At 39.2% G+C, this 17981-nt stretch overlaps 1 protein-coding gene across 11 annotated transcripts in view; it reads right to left on the minus strand.

Moving 5' to 3' along the window:
- Positions 1 to 17981, minus strand: part of MAP7D3 (MAP7 domain containing 3) — a 126569-nt gene that overhangs the window by 49090 nt on the left and 59498 nt on the right. The window contains exons 6-11 of one of the 11 annotated variants that reach the window (XM_040323743.1): positions 15960 to 16055; positions 11884 to 11988; positions 10391 to 10489; positions 6007 to 6099; positions 3745 to 3870; positions 216 to 340 (exon numbers count right to left, since the gene is read on the minus strand). In XM_040323743.1, the coding sequence (XP_040179677.1) occupies positions 216 to 340; positions 3745 to 3870; positions 6007 to 6099; positions 10391 to 10489; positions 11884 to 11988; positions 15960 to 16055 (644 nt within the window). Of the gene's footprint in view, positions 1 to 215; positions 365 to 3744; positions 3871 to 6006; positions 6100 to 10390; positions 10490 to 11883; positions 11989 to 15959; positions 16056 to 17981 lie in introns of all 11 variants that reach the window. The other 10 variants (XM_040323741.1, XM_040323745.1, XM_040323746.1 and 7 more) reach the window with 10 other exon arrangements.

Here is a 17981-nt window from a genome sequence, read left to right on the forward strand (position 1 = left end):
AGCTCAGCTAGCAACACCTTTCTGCTGCACAATGGCAGCACTCAACACTTGACGGACTCTATTACTTGAAAAGTTGATCGGGGACTGAACCCACTGGTATCAACCCAGCAAAAAAGTAACCAGATTCAATATGTCATTGCCAGGTCTTAAAGCATAGCTGCCACCATTTTACTAAGAGTATAACATTTTATTGTAGAATTACTGTACTTTTGTACCTGGCTAGATTCAGAGGAGCTGGCACCGGAGGTTGCACTTTGAGGTGACTTCAATCTGTCAATGCTGCGACTACGCATAGGACCTTTAGAGACGGAGGGTGGGGTATTGATGGTAGTGGCTGAAGCTGAACGAGGACAGAGGTGAGATTCTATAAAAGTTAAGAATTTGACAGGAGAAAACAGAGAGCCAAGTGCAGAGCATAACAGAGGAAGGAGGAGAGAAAGAGAGAGATTGTGTGTTAGAAATGGCAAGAAAGCCAACCACAGTGAGCAGTGAAGCAGCTCATACAAAAACACCATCACCACATGTTTAGTGCACACAAGCAACAGTACCAGGAAGAAAAACCCCTTTAGAAAATGAACAACGTGGATGGGTCTATTTACCAAGCCGATTTATTGTGCGATATGTTAAATCATGTATTCTTATTAGCATAACATGCTGCATCCAATCAGGCATATCAAATTTTCACGGAAATGTAAATTAAAAATGTTCACAGTTAAAGAGGATTTGTCAATTTTAAAAAGATCTCATCACGCTGATGCACATTTGGAAAATCTATATATTTCACAGAAACAGCAGGCATTCGTCTTGGCTGAGTGTCAGGACTATAGCGTCCATTTCTGGAATCACTCCTACATGCCCTAAGTTTTCCACTATAAACTACTCAGCCAAAAAATAAAAAAATAAAATCAGCCAAGTGCTTCTACAAAAACAAGAGGCAATCATGTAAAGAACCCTGGCAAAGTGTATTTTTCAATAAAATCTGTTGTATATAAGAAATATATATATATATATATATATATATATATATATATATATATATATATATATATATATATATATATATATATATATATATATATATATATATATATATATATAATGGCTACATCCATTTCAATTAAGGAATTCTGGCTACGACAATGAATTATAGGCATAGAATCAAAGGAGGGGAATTTTTTGGAAGAGTTGGGGGGATTATTGCGGTGCGATGAAGAAAACCAGACAAAGTATGTATGTATATATAAAAATATATAAAAAAGGTTTATTCATTCAATTTTTACAAAATATAGTAATTCAATATACAGATAGTGCATAAATTATTTTGTGGGAGCAAGATCTAGAAATAATTTTTTCGATCAGGTCGACCCTACTAGTTTCGCCTCTTGGCTTCTTCAGGGGAATTAGGACAAGATCGTCTCTCTAGATTACTCTAAAGAGATGAAAAAGAATAAAACAATTTTAACATATGCATACAATATAAGCTCTAAAAGAACTTCGATTATATATGTTCAACAAAACATGTCATGTATATAGAGTACAAACAAAAGTTTGGCTGGGATCTCTGGCGGGGCAAGAGAAACCAAAGTTCATAGGAGCAAATGCACATATATCCACAGCCTGGTAGCAGCCAATGCTGTTCAGCCCATGAGAGGGGGCTGGCAGCAAAATTCCATAGGTAGGAGAAATAAAACCTACTCTAGCTTCATGCACAGCCAGTCAAGGAAAAACCCCCTCAGGGTGGATATTGAAATCCAAGTTCAACTGACAGGACTTAAAAATACAGAAGAAAAAGAATCTATGTTAGAATATGTGTTATTAAATTATGATCTGTTTCAACTAATTAAACAAATCCATAATAGAGTCAATGGGGTTAATATATGTAAAACAGCCATACCTTGAAGCGTAATAAAATCAAGGTGAATACAGGGGAATTAAGTAAGACAATAACATGGGCACTGAAGAGCCTCAATTCATCTGATAAATTGAGGCTCTTCAGTGCCCATGTTATTGTCTTACTTAATTCCCCTGTATTCACCTTGATTTTGTTACGCTTCAAGGTATGGCTGTTTTACATATATTAACCCTATTGACTCTATTATGGATTTGTTTAATTAGTTGAAACAGATCATAATTTAATAACACATATTCTAACATAGATTCTTTTTCTTCTGTATTTTTAAGTCCTGTCAGTTGAACTTGGATTTCAATATCCACCCTGAGGGGGTTTTTCCTTGACTGGCTGTGCATGAAGCTAGAGTAGGTTTTATTTCTCCTACCTATGGAATTTTGCTGCCAGCCCCCTCTCATGGGCTGAACAGCATTGGCTGCTACCAGGCTGTGGATATATGTGCATTTGCTCCTATGAACTTTGGTTTCTCTTGCCCCGCCAGAGATCCCAGCCAAACTTTTGTTTGTACTCTATATACATGACATGTTTTGTTGAACATATATAATCAAAGTTCTTTTAGAGCTTATATTATATGCATATGTTAAAATTGTTTTATTCTTTTTCATCTCTTTAGAGTAATCTAGAGAGACGATCTTGTCCTAATTCCCCTGAAGAAGCCAAGAGGCGAAACTAGTAGGGTCGACCTGATCGAAAAAATTATTTCTAGATCTTGCTCCCACAAAATAATTTATGCACTATCTGTATATTGAATTACTATATTTTGTAAAAATTGAATGAATAAACCTTTTTTATATATTTTTATATATACATACATACTTTGTCTGGTTTTCTTCATCGCACCGCAATAATCCCCCCAACTCTTCCAAAAAATTCCCCTCCTTTGAATCTATTTTGGGATGAGGTGCTGTATCCTTTTTTAGGACTCTCGATCACATACCCCCCAATCTATAGGCATAGAATGTAAACATTTTAGATTCTAACCAACAGATGAATACAGGCAAATCCTGATTGACTGCTGTGGGCAAATGCCTTACCTCCTGTTCATATACACAAGACCCACAGTGAGAATCACTAGAATGTACTTTTAGATGTGGACACAACTGTCTCCCTTAAATATTTTTTCATTGTATAAGATTTAAAAAAAACAATATTCAGAACAGTGTAAAAGTTTCCAGATTAGTAAAGAGACCCAATAGTTTAGAATAAAGTGGAATGATTGGGGGGTGAAAACTGCCATATTTAGATGTGGCATGATGCAATTTCCGATTTGAGGGGATACACAAAATTGTACCACTATGTGCATAAAAGGTCAGATTGTCTATTTTCATAATTGTTTTTAACTTTGGTCAACAAACACTAACCAGTGGGGCTGTAGTAACATGGAGAGCCATTAACGCTCTAACCTTCTAATTACACTACTTGGACTAATGTTGAACCAATGAAATACAAGGGTTCTCATTTAGAACACAAACTACTTTATGGTTGGAAGGGCACACCAGATTTCACAGGGAAACAAAATCTGAAAAGGCTTAGCCCCACCAGAGTTTTTACTATTTTTCTGCATTATCATGGGAACCAAGGAAGGTGGGGGGGGGGGGGTTACCATTGTTACTACTGCCAAACAGCTGTTAACTGAAGCTGATCAAATAATAAAAATATTGGATACCATAGTTAAGTGGGCAATAAGGTTTAAAAAAAAATTAGTATTACAATGCAGTGACGGGGCATTCTCCATGATGCTGCATGCTACAGGATACAGATCTCCAAAATGACATAGTAATGTGGAGCACTCAGGTGGGAAGATGCTCGTGCAATTACCACACTACTGGAGTTACCTGGCGAATCTTTTCCATCAGCTGATAATGTAGCAGCACTCTTACTCCTAGCTAGGGAAGACTGAGTGGGGGCGAGGAGGCGACTGATTAAACTACTATCCAGAGGACTGGTCTGGGGGCGATGAGCTAAATAAACAAACCAAATGGGCGTTGTCACGAAAATGTGCAATCCAATAAAGAGAAAATACAGAAATGGGATCAAAAGCATCAAGCATTAAGAGAAAATAGCACTAAAAGTGGAAAGGAAGCAAGAATGATAACATTTACAGACCACATATCAAACTTATCTGAAATAGCCAGTGTTACTATTCAACATGTCATATTTCATTATGAACCTTTTACAAGATTAAGTACTGTATTTGCTGGCATATAAGACTACCTTTTACACTTAAAAAAACTGGCCAAAAAGCAGGGGTCGTCTTATACGTCGGGTCAACTGCTCGGATGCCTGCTGGATGTGCAGTAATACTGTATGTAGCTTCAGTTACATACAGTGTATACCGCTTAGCCAATCCCGGTGAGCGATGTATTCAAATATAACAACCTCTGCCAATCTGAGCAGGATCGGATTGGCTTTGAGAGTCAGAGGCGTTGACTGATGATGTTACAGCCTCTGCAAATCCAAGCAGGCTTTGTATTCATTAATAGTATACATCGAAGAATAGAATACAAAATCGCTCGCCGTGATTGGCTCCAGCAAGAGGGAAGAAGAATATGGTTCCAGAATGAAGAAAGAAATATGGAGCGTCGGAAGCCTCAAAAGGGGGGGTAATCTTGTACAGTGAGTACAGGCAAAAAATCTTTAAAAAAAATGTAAAATTAGGGGGTCGTCTTATATTCCCGGTCACCTTATACACCGGCAAATATGGTACTTAAAAAATAAACATGTTAACAATAACATAGTTTGGAGAGTTAATCATGCAGTAAACGAAGGGCAATTTAATATTCGGGTCAAGACTTTGCTGAAAGAAAAACAATTGTTAGAATGTTAGAGGACAATGACTAGAGCAGATGCATAGAAATAATGCATACTTAAATCGAACAGGGTCCTGTAAGAAATGTAAAGGTTAGTTCTGCAGTGTAAATTTGACAGCGGAGGATCCATATAGCAGCAAGCTATTACATAACTGGCTTCAAAGCAAACTATTATTTTTTGTTAGAAGACTACAGCAATTAATGTCACAAGTTTGTTTGGCTGGCTATAGACTGACAGATCTGCCTGCAGATGACATCTGCTCACCCTGTGGATGGATTCTCTACTTACATATAGGATCTTTTTTTTTTTTTTTAAGTATTCATACTTAAAGGGGTTGTAAAAGGTACAATTTTTTTTCAGTCCTCCTTCACTTACCTCATCCTTCGATTTTGCTTTTAAATGTCCTTATTTCTTATGAGAAATCCTCACTTCCTGTTCTTCTGTCTGTAACTCCACACAGTAATGCAAGGCTTTCTCCCTGGTGTGGAGTATCATGCTCGCCCCTCCCTTGGAATACAGGAGAGTCAGGGCGCCCACTAACACAGAGCTCCTTTCTCTATCTGCAACGTAGAGAGCGTCCTGACTCTCCAGTAGTCCAAGGGAGGGGCGAGCACGACACGCCACACCAGGGAGAAAGCCTTGCATTACTGTGTGGAGTTAGACAGAAGAACAGGAAGTGGAGATTTCTCAGAAGAAATAAGGACATTTAAAAAAAAAAAAAAAAAATCGAAGGATGGGGTAAGTGAAGGAGGACTGCACACTAAGGTAAAGGAAGCTTATATAGTAAAAAAAAAAAAAAAAAAAAAAAAAAATGTATCTTTACAACCCCCTTAACTTTGGCACACAGCTCCTCGTAATTTTGGGAGTAAAACATTTAAGAATGATGCATTTTCAATTCGCAATGTGTGATTTTAAATAGAAAAAAAAAACTATAATAGAGTATTAGAGGAGCTACTATTAGACGTTGGGGTTGATTTACTAAACCTGGAGAGCGCAAAATGTGGTGCAGCTCTGCGTAGAATCAGCTTCCAGTTTTTTTGTTTTGTTAAAGCTTAACTGAATAAGCTTAAATTGGAAGCCGATTGGTCATCATGCACAGCACTAGGATTTTGCACTCTCCAATTTTAGTAATCCAACCACATTGTGTCATTTTACGCTGCGCAATGTTTGCGCTTGGATAAACCCCATCTAGCAGATTATACTCTGCTTGCTGAAGCCTGGGATATGGTGAGCGACTGTCAGTCTGAAGCCGTGTTAAGCACACATAAAGCTGATTAAACAGACACCTGAGTTTTCTTCCTTGTTCACACCCTCTACAAGTGAAGTTTTTTTATTATTCAATCTGCTGAGCGAAGAGCTTCTCTTCTGTGGTGCTCCACCTAAACGTCAAATCAATAAAAATACACATTTTCACTCTAAAACACGATAAAGATAAAAACCAAAAAACAAAACACTAAGTGAAAAAGGCAACTTCAGAGATGAGCAATGAAGCAGGCGTACTTGTGTCCCTTTTCTGCCAATTAAAATACCAGTTCAAAAGGCCTTTTACAGCCTGTGCCAACCTCTGTGTTCACTAGAAAGCAGTCTCACAGATGTACAGGGTTACTCTCCAACACACAAACAGAAGAATGCCACAAGCCAGCAGCCCCTAAAGGGGTTTTCTGAAGCTTGATAAGCAGAATGGACCCACTGAGTGGAAAATGCCATCAAAATTAATGTAATTATAAAGAGTGCTGATCACTTCAACTGGCATTACTATTCTACTTCACAAGCTGAAAGTATACAATATTTTGTTTAGGATACCTAAACTAAAAGCTTAACGTTATGGAAATAAAAACATGAATACAGGTATGCATTAGACATAAATCATAACCATTTTAAAAGCGACTAGTCTAAGTAGCTACATTTTCTGGTACAGATTGCTTATAATCCCCTGTATGGCGGAAATTTACACTGGTTGAGAGTTGTGGGGTAGTATGAGGAGTGAATTGGGCATCCTGCATATTTTCTGACAAGGAACCTTCTACAATAAGAGAAGCAGTGTGAGCAAAGACATGGGCTCATCAGCTTGCTTTAAAGGTCGTGTTATTCAACCAGCTCTGCTCTCTCGTAGGGCCAAACTCTTCTGGCTTGTAAAAGATTTCCCATGCTGACCCACCATACCTGCCCTTCCCCATGTCCAAGTACTGATCCATATTATACACAGAGTTCCCCAATTTATATTTCTTGATGGCTAGGCAAATAGCCACTGGTGTTGCTACATTTGTGAGTTTGCTTTCATCGCCTATATTTTGAAAGATTTTCAAATAGGACTTTTTGTTACTCAATTGTTGCATCAAATTTAAACTAATTATATATTTTGCTCATGTACTGTATATGTTTTCTGTGCTACCCACAATAAAATAAATAATAATAAAAAAAAAACACAAAACACATTTGCCATTTGTGCATTTTAAAGTAGAATTTTAGACAAAGATTTTTCTTTTGGCTAGAATAAGTTATGCCGCATACAGACGGTCATTTTTTGTGATGAAAAAAAAAAACGTTGTTTTTAAAAACGTCATTTAAAATGATCGTGTGTGGGGGAAAACATTGTTTTATGTCTTCTGAAAAACGACAAAAAAAAAATCGAACATGCTAGAATTTTTTGTCGTTTTTCAAAACGTCGTTTTTTGTGTCATTTAAAGCGATAGAGTGTGGGCAAAACGACGTTTTTAAACCCGCGCATGCTCAGAAGCAAGTTATGAAGCGAGCTTGAATGAAACAGAGTGCAGTCGTACGTGCTGAACGTAACCGCGCTTTGCTAGAGCATTTTGAAAAAACGATGGTGTGTATGCTACGTCGTTTTTAAAAATGAAGTTTCAAAAACGAAGTTTTTTTTTCATCACATAAAACGACAGTCTGTACGCGGCATTAGGGTTATATCCTCTGACAGTCTTTTTCACATCTGTGTCCCATTGGGGAGACTTCCTGTCACTTACTGTCCCATAACCAAAAAAGGAAATCCTTGAAAATTAAGGGGAACACTTATCACTTATCAGAACTAGTGTCTCCAATGGAAGATTTCCACTATATTACTGTTGTGGGGGTAACCAAAAATCTCTCTAAAGGGGCAGAGGTAGTAATAAAAACCCAACAAGTGTTCTAATTTATCTCCACTGTCCAAAACTGAAAAAAAAAAACATTAAAAAAATAAAAATGTTTTGCCTTTAGTTCTATTATGACTGTGTATTTAAATCCCTGCTAGCGGCCAAAGGTTAAAAGCACTGCTGCGGAATCGCTTTGGGAGTGCTGCCCACGGATTTCAATGGCAGGGGCTGTTTAGGAGCGGCGTATACGCCGCTCCCGCACAGTCCCAAAGATGCTGCTGGCAGGATTTTTTTTCCCCGTCCTGCAAGGGCACCGCCCAGTGTGAAAGCACTTGGGTTTTCACACTGGGGAGGCATGAGAGGCGCTTTTACAGGCGCCATTTTTAGCACCAAAATGCCTGAAAAGCGCCCCAGTATGAAAGTGGAAATCTTCCAATGGGGACAACAGTTCTGGTGACCTGGGAAGCCCAAAACGGATTCCCTTAATCTGCAGGGATTTTCTACCAATGTTGTTTTGGGTATGGAACAGGAAGTAAAGGTAAACCTTGCCCCGCCCCCCCAAAAAAACTGAGAATGGTTATACGCTCCCTTACTCTATCCAAAATAAGAAAAAAATATATATATTTAGGTCTCTAGTTCTACCTGAATACCTGTTCATAGCCCCCAATTCAGATTTTTGCTCTCTTGCAGAGCTAAGACTGCTCAGAGAATAGCCACATCTAAAAACTCCAAGTGTATTGGGATGTCTACATCGCTAATCGCACATGTGGTTTCTTCTGCCAGCCACTATGTTTTTTAGCGATGTAAGGACCAGCGGATGAGACAACAGGTGCAGAGGTGGGAGGGAAGGCATCCAATGGCAAAGATCTGAGAAACAGATGATGGATATGCGAATATACTAGATGATTTTAGGCAAAGTTTTTTGTAGTAACAGTCGCATTAGGGGGGGGGGGGGGGGGCGGTGTAAACTGGTCGCACAGTCCGATTTTGATTTGATCAGCAACATTTTCCAACAACTATGCAGTGTGGGCACTACATTAATTTATATACTTGGAAATGGTTATATAGTATAGCCTTGAAATATATAGTAGTTAAAAGGGGTTGTAAACCCTCTGTTTTTTTTCACCTTAATGCATCCTATGCATTAAGGTGAAAAAACTGTCACCGAGCAGCTCCCCAATTTTACTCACCTGAACCCATTCGTTCCCACAGCAGAGAGGCACTCTACCTCTCTGCCCTTGATTGGATGGCTCCCGCTGCTGTCAATCAAATCCAATGCCGTGAGCTAGAGGGGACCCCCAGACGACGAGGATTGGGGCCACGTTGTGCAAAATGAACTGCACAATGGAGGCAAGTATATGTTTGTTAATTAAAATAAATAAATGGAGGTTTTACAACCCCTTTAAGGAGGATCTTCTTAGTAAGAATTCTAGTGGCTTTAAAAACGCCACACTCCACCCAAATTATCAACAATTTTGGCATAACTATTTAAAGGTCAGCCACAGCAAAAGCCATATTAACACTTTTGCTTATGTCTGAACAGAAACACCTCTAGCTGGCCAGGTCAGTAAATCTAATGTCTTTTGCATTGCCCCTGCTGATATAAAGCTTGTACTCTTCTAGCAAGTGTTTTCCCAGACTTTGCTAATTATATTAATAGCTATGATCAGCCTATGATCGCAGCCATTAAAAATGTGTGCGATGAGGTGCACCAACCACTAAGGGCCTATTCCCACCGGCAGGCAGGCATTGCGGTGCACATAATGTACATTGCTGGTCCTTAAAAGTAGTGCAGATGTCCCCTTACCTTACTGCTGTAAGGTGCCGAACAATTTATTTTTTACTTTTTAAAAATCACATTTCAATTATGTGCAGCAGCGTGCTGCAATGCAGTCGGGCATTGTAATAAGCGCATTGCAATAAAATTGTATGCCTGCATCATTTTATCATAACACACACCAAGCACCAAGCATCCAAGGTTACCAAAACATATGTGTGAAGCCAATTTTTTGTGAAAGTTGACTCTGTAAAATGCAGATATTTTTAATAACTGTGAAAGCTGTAAGTAAAACTGTAAAAAATAAAAGGACTGCAAAAATGGTCTAGCTATCCGAAATTAAGAGTGGAGTGCAGGACCACTACTACAACTCACTACTGCTGACCTAACCCCAAGGTGTTTGTTGTCTGGCCATCTCTGTCCTCCATAGTTTGAGTCAATTGACCAGAACAGGCATGCAACAAGTGAAGTCAAAACTCCTGGTCCAAAACAGAGCTGGGCTTAGTGGCAAATTTAAAAAGGTTGGCAATAGTGGAATATTTTTCAAGCTTTAGTTGGGCTTTGAAGGCATTTTTACCTGACAACTTGTATTTCAAGACTGTTTCCCCCACAGAAGCTTGAACCTCATATGTACCCAAAAGGTCACAAAAAAAGGTGTCAATCTTAAAGCGGGATTCCCTAAAATATTAGACCTTGGCAAGTAATTTAACTAGCCAGCAACCACAAAAAGCTGAAAATGGTTAGAAAAGAGCTGGCCAGAAAAATCAATAAAGTTAGTTAGTGTATATAAACTAAATTCTGCACCTTTATTGTCCTGGTTGGAAACCCTAGGCAAGAAGGGCTGTGGACTGAGGGGAGTTTTGTTACTCAGTCTGCTTAATGATGAACTTCTCTGCTTGGTACCTGTGAAAAATGCAAAGTTAACAAGTCTGGACAAAGGGAAAAATAAGTAGACCCGAGAGTCCTATAGAACAGAACAAATTGATATGTCTGTGAAGCTATTAAAAGAAAATCAAATCTAATGAAAAGCAGAACCTATAGACTGTCAAAGACCATATAACACACAGGGTGGATGAATCCTATTTTAACCAGCCAGGAATATTCCATACGCCATTGGCTGTCCAATTCTCTGCTGGCCAATGTCAAATGTAGCATATACTGGAATTTAAAATTAAAACCCTTGCAGTTTATAAACTTGTTTGAATTTAAACTGTTGCTTGTCCCTGAACTGTCGGAGCAGTCATCACCTGTGCACTGTGTCATAAAGGGGGCATGTAAGCCTTTGGCCGCATAGCTGGCTAAGTGGTTAGCACCTCCATCTGACAGCGCTAGGGTTGTCGGTTTAAATCCCAAACAGCTCTACCTGCATGGAGTTTGCATGATCTCCCTGTGCGGGTTTCCTCTGGGTACTCTGGTTTCCTCCTACACTCCAAAAGACATGTCTGAACTAGCTCCAGTATGTGTATGTATGAATGTAAGTTGGGGATCTTAGACTGTAAGCTCCTCGAGAGCAGGGAATGACGTGAATATGCAATATATATATGTAAATTGCTGCGTAATTTGTCAGCGCTTTATAAGTATCTGAGATAATAATGCTAATGTAATAAAAAATAATTACAAAAATACATTGCAGCAAACATATATTCCTAAGGTTGCCCATACATATACAGTAGATGAGCTTTATTCAGCTTGTAGGCTGAATGTAAGAAATCGAACAGATATCTTTAGCCACGCTAAACAGCATGGATTGGCAATTCTCCTCTCTCAGCTAATGTATAACGGAAAGCTGGCACCCACGGCTGACAAAATCCTTAAAAAGTACCTGCATTCAATAACATGCAGGTTGAAAATTTCCACCCAGCTCCTTCAACAAGTCAATTGAATTGATTTTAGTCAGGCTGGGCGATACTGAAAGAGGAACCCATGGCTTGAATTTCAGCAATTTTTTTTAGACACTGGCTAAAATTTGAGCCATTCATGGCAGCATTAAGACCTCTATGGAATTACAAATGTTTGATGTCTCCATCCATTAGAGGCTTGGGACTTATTTTGGTCCAGTAACCATTCCAAAAAGGCACATGAAGGAAAGTTTGGGGGTTAATAAAGGTAATATTAGGCATATTGAGGTGTATGAGCATTTAAGTTAGTTTTATTAAACAATTTAAGATAGGCATAACATTTTTAGAATTGATAAAATATTTCATCATACTCTATTATAGCAAAATTAGCCTAAATTGCAGTACAGTAAAAGCTCAGCTTGTATGCATCAATATCGCTAGCCATCCTAAAAAAATTACCTTTTTCTGAAGAAGTCTGAAGAGTGGCAGATGAAGAGGACAATCGCTTACTCACAACGCTGTCTGCCTGCTTTAAATTAGATGCTGAATTGGAACGCTTGTTTGCTGAAGGGAAAAAACAAAATGAAAAACAGATCTACAGACAGTGTAATATTCTGAACTTTAAAAAAATATATCTTTGGATGCAAGCAAAAAGGCAGCGAGTTATGGCAAAGCCCAATTCCAGACAAGGTATGCAAAGAAAGGATATAGCCAGGTATGAAAAGTAATCCTTCAATGAATATTTTTTGAAAAGCCTAGTATGAACAGGTGTCAACTTTCTCTTTTTCTATAGAAAATAGAGAGAGGAAAGATTTCACTGCATGCACACAATATACAGAATTCCGTGTGAAACAACAAAAAAAAAAACACACTACATGCTTTAGTAAATGGCGCTTAGAATAAACCCCCATAAAAGGTGTCAGAAGGGGAGCCCTGAAATAATTTCTCACACTAAACCTACTTTTTTTTTTAAATACGTGGATCTTGTATGAATTAAAAGGATTTGAATATTCAATTGCTTATCGGGTCTAAGAAAATCGGTCAATGTGAATGGTTTCTATTTGAGTATCTCTTGCGATACAATACTTAAATGGGAAGTAAACCCACTGGGAAAAACGTAAATAAAAAAACACCACCTGCAAGACAAAGTCATAATGAGCTAGTACGCATACTCACGCGCGCATGATCGCCGTTCCTAAAGTGTGCCTGCGCCATAGACATCGGAGCCCGAAATTTTTCTACATATCTCAAACTGTGGAGGTTTAGGAGATATTTCAAGCACCTACAGGTAAGCCTTAATCTAGGCTAACCTGTAGGTAAAAGTGGTTGTAAAGGGTTTACAACCACTTTAGGATTCAAGCTTCAGAGTGTAGAAAATATGTAGCATGTTTAGACTCATGCAGCATAATGGCTGAGAGGCATGTACTCTTACTCAGCTTCTTCCATTTTGTGCCAATGTTCTTGAGGGGTTTGAACTAAGCAATATTCACTTTTCAGTTTGAACCATAGACTGTGGTGGTGGGGCCCGAGGAACTATGAAAGAAATGTGTGAGCCTAAGAAAGGGGGTAGCCACCTACAGATCAGAATTCTGCTAATTTTAGCATTCCAACTAGTACCTGCAGTTAGCTTGCTGTAATATCCCCCTATCAATTTACCCAAAGTTTATATTTGCAAACAGACTATTTAATTTTTTTTTTAAATAGTCACTTTTCAAATCGTTATCCAACTAGCACTCAAAGTGTTTGCCTATTTTTGACGCCTTTCTCAAAAAGGCTTTGGGTCGGTGGGTGGGGGGAAACGGTAGTCTATATACATGGAATTTGCACAGTAACCTTTGATTTGTGTAGGTTTTCACTTAGTACACTGGCTGAATGGAGGGCTAAAGATGGATACATTTGCCCTAGTATTTATTTGTATCATCAAAGCATATAATTTTCATTTAACATCAGCATTGCAACAGCAATACAAATAGTTCTTTACTAAAAGATTTCTTGAAAAACCTCCTTTACTGTTGTGAGGTCTGCAGGCCATCTCTTTCAACTTCAAGGATTATCTGAATGCTTTGCAACTTCTGGTCTGCTATTAACATTTCATTTCTAAGGACTATATATCCCATGGTACCTTGCTGCCTGCAAGCTGCAATTCCTGTATTGACTGACTCCTGAAACACCTCGGTAAGGGCTTATTGACATTTGATGAAATTTCTCACACTTAAAAAATTCTACTCGCATTAATGAGCTTTAGTATGGGCATTAGACTGGCGTTTTACAAGCATTAACAAGGAGTTAAAAATGCTCCCCAAACGCCCTACGGGCAGTTTTCAAACATTTAATGAGCATTAAGGCGCGTTAAAACCACTCCACAAATGCTTATTTTATTACAGGAAAAAAACTGACCTTAACGCCCCGCCAGAGCGTTCGTGAAGCATTACCACAGACTTGAATGGGAGGCATTGAAAGGCTTCAAATATCTGACTCAACATGAGGCTTCAATTTTGCATCAACGCTAGCCCTTCATGTTTGATAGTGTGAACATCACTGTGTGATGTCCATTTTATCATTTGCATAGGCATTTAAGGGACATTTTAAACAGCTGCTTTTAATGCTAGCGTGAGCTTAGCCTAATTCCGAAAACAGGCTCTGTGCATTCTGTGACACAGCAATGACTATCAGCAAAGTACCAGTAAAACCTTGGTTTGAGAGCGTTTTGCAAGACAAGCTAATTTTTTTTATAAATTGTGACTTGATATACAAGCAATGTCTTAATACCCAAATAGCGTCACAACCGAGTATAAAAGAGAAGAAGGTACAACAACAACAACAACATTTATCAACTCACATGATTGATGATTAAGCATCTAAGTATGCGGGCATCTGGGGTAAAGCGATCCACACAGATCAGTGATGTCGAACCTTGGCGCCCGAGATGTTTTGGAACTACATTTCCCATGATTCTCACCTACACTGCAGAGTGCGTGAGCATCATAGGAAATGTAATTCCAAAACATCTGGGGTGCCAAGGTTCGCCATCACTGACAGAGACCATCCCCGCACCGCCATCATTCCTTCCACACTACGCTCCACAAGCGCTTAAAGCCTCGCTTTCAGATCACTCTACTGCAGAGTAATCTTCTCGGTCACGATTGCAGACTGACAGCATGGAGACCGTGCGGAGGATGTGGACAACTTTACACCAGATGCCTGCACACTTAGATGTGCCCATTTTAATCATCAACCATGCGAGTTGCTAAATGTACCTCCATTACATGCAACCATATTGCTACACTTAGAGCGCCTCTTTTCTCTTTTATACTCTGTAGCTTCTGATAGATTTTTCTTCTAATCCCCTTGTGGAGGTGGCCATTTGTGGATTGACATTTTATGGTTACACAACCCATCACATTGCTATAATTTTTATATGGACTATAAACTGAAGGACTTATGAATAAATGGTTGTGGAACAAATCATCTGAGTTTCCATTATTTTTGGGTTTGATATACAAGTGCTTTGGATTACAAGTATGCTTCCGGAACTAATTATGCTCGCAATCCAAGGTTTTACTGTATAGTGAATGTGTGTTGCAGAATTCATGTGTGGTATTTACAAAGGAAGTTTACAAATTCAAGATCATTCAGATTTATAGCAGTAGGTTAGAAATTAAAATACAATGTGTATAAATTAAATATAGGATTTTACATTTTGACCACAGAAAAGCGTTAAGGGCCGATTCACACCGCAATGTCTGTTCTGGAATGGTTTCCTCATTTGTGTTTTTAAAGAGTTTGATACATTTTGGTGCGTTTTTGTTCTTCAGCTCAACTGATGACATAATGCGTTTTATTTTTGTGACTGCACTGAAACAAACACTGTCCATGTAGTTTTTTTTTGTTTATTTTTTTTATGCAGAATAAATATGTAGTGGACTGCATTGGTGTGAACCAGCTTCCAGTAAAGACATTTGCCACATTAGTGAGTTAGTTAATAATATAGCTTCTTTTCAGAATGAAGATATACATGTATACTTTTGCAAGCGGATAGGCATCAGTAATGGTAAAACTGTCAAGATCAGCCCAGTACCCATACTAGGTTTGGGTTTAAAAAAATGTACATACAAAAAAACTGCTAGATAATGTTTTATGTCCAGTTATGTCACCTGTAGATTTTGTGATGGGGATATTAAACCATGCAGAGGGAAAAAATAAAAAAAAAATGTTAAAAGCATGCTAGCAACATGTAAACAATGTAAAGAAAACACAAAATGTTAATAGATGTGATAGATAACAACCGGTCTGAGCCTCGGTTGGGTGTACCTGTTGCCCATATGTAACAGAGAACCACTGCTGCAATTGAGTAAAAAGAAAACTGAGCAAAATGGTGTCACTAGTAAATCTGTTTCAAGTGATCGGCTGAATACTGTTAGGGTGGCAAAATGACTTCCTGTACCCTTTGCGGGTGACAGGTACACCATAAAAAACAAAATGAAAGGATAGCTAGTATTGGGAGGTTAATAAAGGCAGCAAACACAAACATATACCACTAGGTCCACTCTTATCTTCTGCCTGTGCCACAGCAGTGGAAGTATTTTTGATTATATTTTCTACAGAGCTGGGAGAATCGTTTCCTGGGGCACCTATGTGAGGACATAATGTAGACAGGTGGACAAGAACAGTCACATCTTTGAATGTGTTTTTAATCACATTAAGCAAATGACCAAAAAATAAATAAAAAAATCATATAGTCATCACATTCTGCAGAAAGGCACCGCACACAATTTTACAGCTCATCATTAGGGCATCTATGAGTGAAAGATGGGAAAAAATTATCTAGCTCCTTTTCCTTTAATTAAAGTATTAAAAAGGATTTTACTGTAAAAAAAAAAAAAGTATTAAAAAAGGTATTATAAGACCCGATTCACACTGGGGCGACTCGTCAGGCGACGCAGCCGCCTGACAAGTCGCGTCCCATTCTAGTGAATAGAACCGTTCTAATAGGAGCGGCGCAAGTCGCTCCGACTTAGAAAAAGGTTCTTGTACTATTTCGGGGGTGACTCGGGGCGACCTGCATTGACTTCTATACAGAAGTCATTTTGCAAGTCGCCTTAGATGTCGTCTTCATGTCGCCTGGCCGAGTCGCCCCCGAAGTCGCGCCGCCCCTGTGTGAACCGGCTCTAAAGGCTTGTTAAAAAAAAAAAAAAAAAAAAACATGTTATACTTATGCAGTTGGTTTTGCACAGAGCAGCCTGGATCCTCCTTTTTTTGGGTCCTTTTCTGCTTCTGGCCCCTCCCTCCCATCGAATGCCCCCACAGACAGCAGTTCCATATGATGGCACCTGAGCCGAGTCAGAGCTCTGTGTATCCAGTCAGACATGGAGCCTGGACCCGGGCCCTTTCCCCTGATTGGCTGACTGACTATCAGCCGCGGGAGCCAATGGCGCCCCTGCTGTGTCTCAGCCAAATCAGGCGTTTCCCGTATGGATTAGACACTCGTGAACATCGCTGGAGAGAGAAGTGGCTCAGGTAAGTAAAGGGGGTGCTGAGGAGGCTGCTACCCACAGGTGGGATTTTTATCTTAATGCATAGGATGCATTAGGATAAAAAACCTTGTGCCTTTACAACTCCTTTAAAGATTGAGTAGCAGCAACATGTCTGCTGGGATGAATTGGGCCCCATTCACACTTGGTGGTTACTGTCGTGTCCCATGCAGGGCTGTGCTAAGCGGATGCACAGGTGTTCCATGCATCCCCATGGCAGCAGTCCCACAGATGTTTATGGGGACACGCAGCTGCATTGACACAGCCATTGTGCCCAATTGTGACATCTGTGTGGGTGCATGGATTCAAATGCACCCAGGGTGAGGTTCAGAGACACACACCCCCGCACCCACATGGGTGTCATACTGGGACACAGCGGATGTGTCCATGCAGCCACATGTCCCAATAGTCATCTGTGGGACTGCCGGCATGCAGACGCATGGAACACCTGTGCATCCCCTTGACAGCACAACATGGACCTGGAGAGGGCACCAAAGTAATCATCCCGTGTAAATTGTCCCTTATCACAAGAGCCCCCTTTACCCCATTTCGAAACACAATGCTGGTATAGGAAGCTGGTGTTCTAAGCACATTCAAACTGGTATATCATCATAATTTACCTCTCCAAAGCCCACTACCAGAACATTAGATTGGGAAAGCGTCTGTATAAGCGAATAAAATCAAATGTTACATGCTTAAGTCCTCAACAGAGGGGGACACTGTAGCTTACATACTGCTTAATAAAGGGGTTATAGGGAACACTTTTTTTTTTTTTATTTGATCTTGTAATTACCTAAAACAGGAAAAAAGCATTTGGCAAAATGAAACCATTTAGTTTTGTTTTGGGGCTTTGCAAAATACAAAAATATCACAGGTATATATATAAAAATATAAGAGATTGAATTTTAGTCAGGAAGAATGACCAAACCACGCAGTTTCTCTCGATTTCAGAATACGAGTTGCAAGAATATCATTGACCTGGGTAATGGCAAAGATGAGAGAAGCATTTATTTCTGTATGTGGTGG

This window comes from Rana temporaria, chromosome 9 (genome assembly GCF_905171775.1).
Source record: "Rana temporaria chromosome 9, aRanTem1.1, whole genome shotgun sequence".
NCBI lineage: Eukaryota > Metazoa > Chordata > Amphibia > Anura > Ranidae > Rana > Rana temporaria.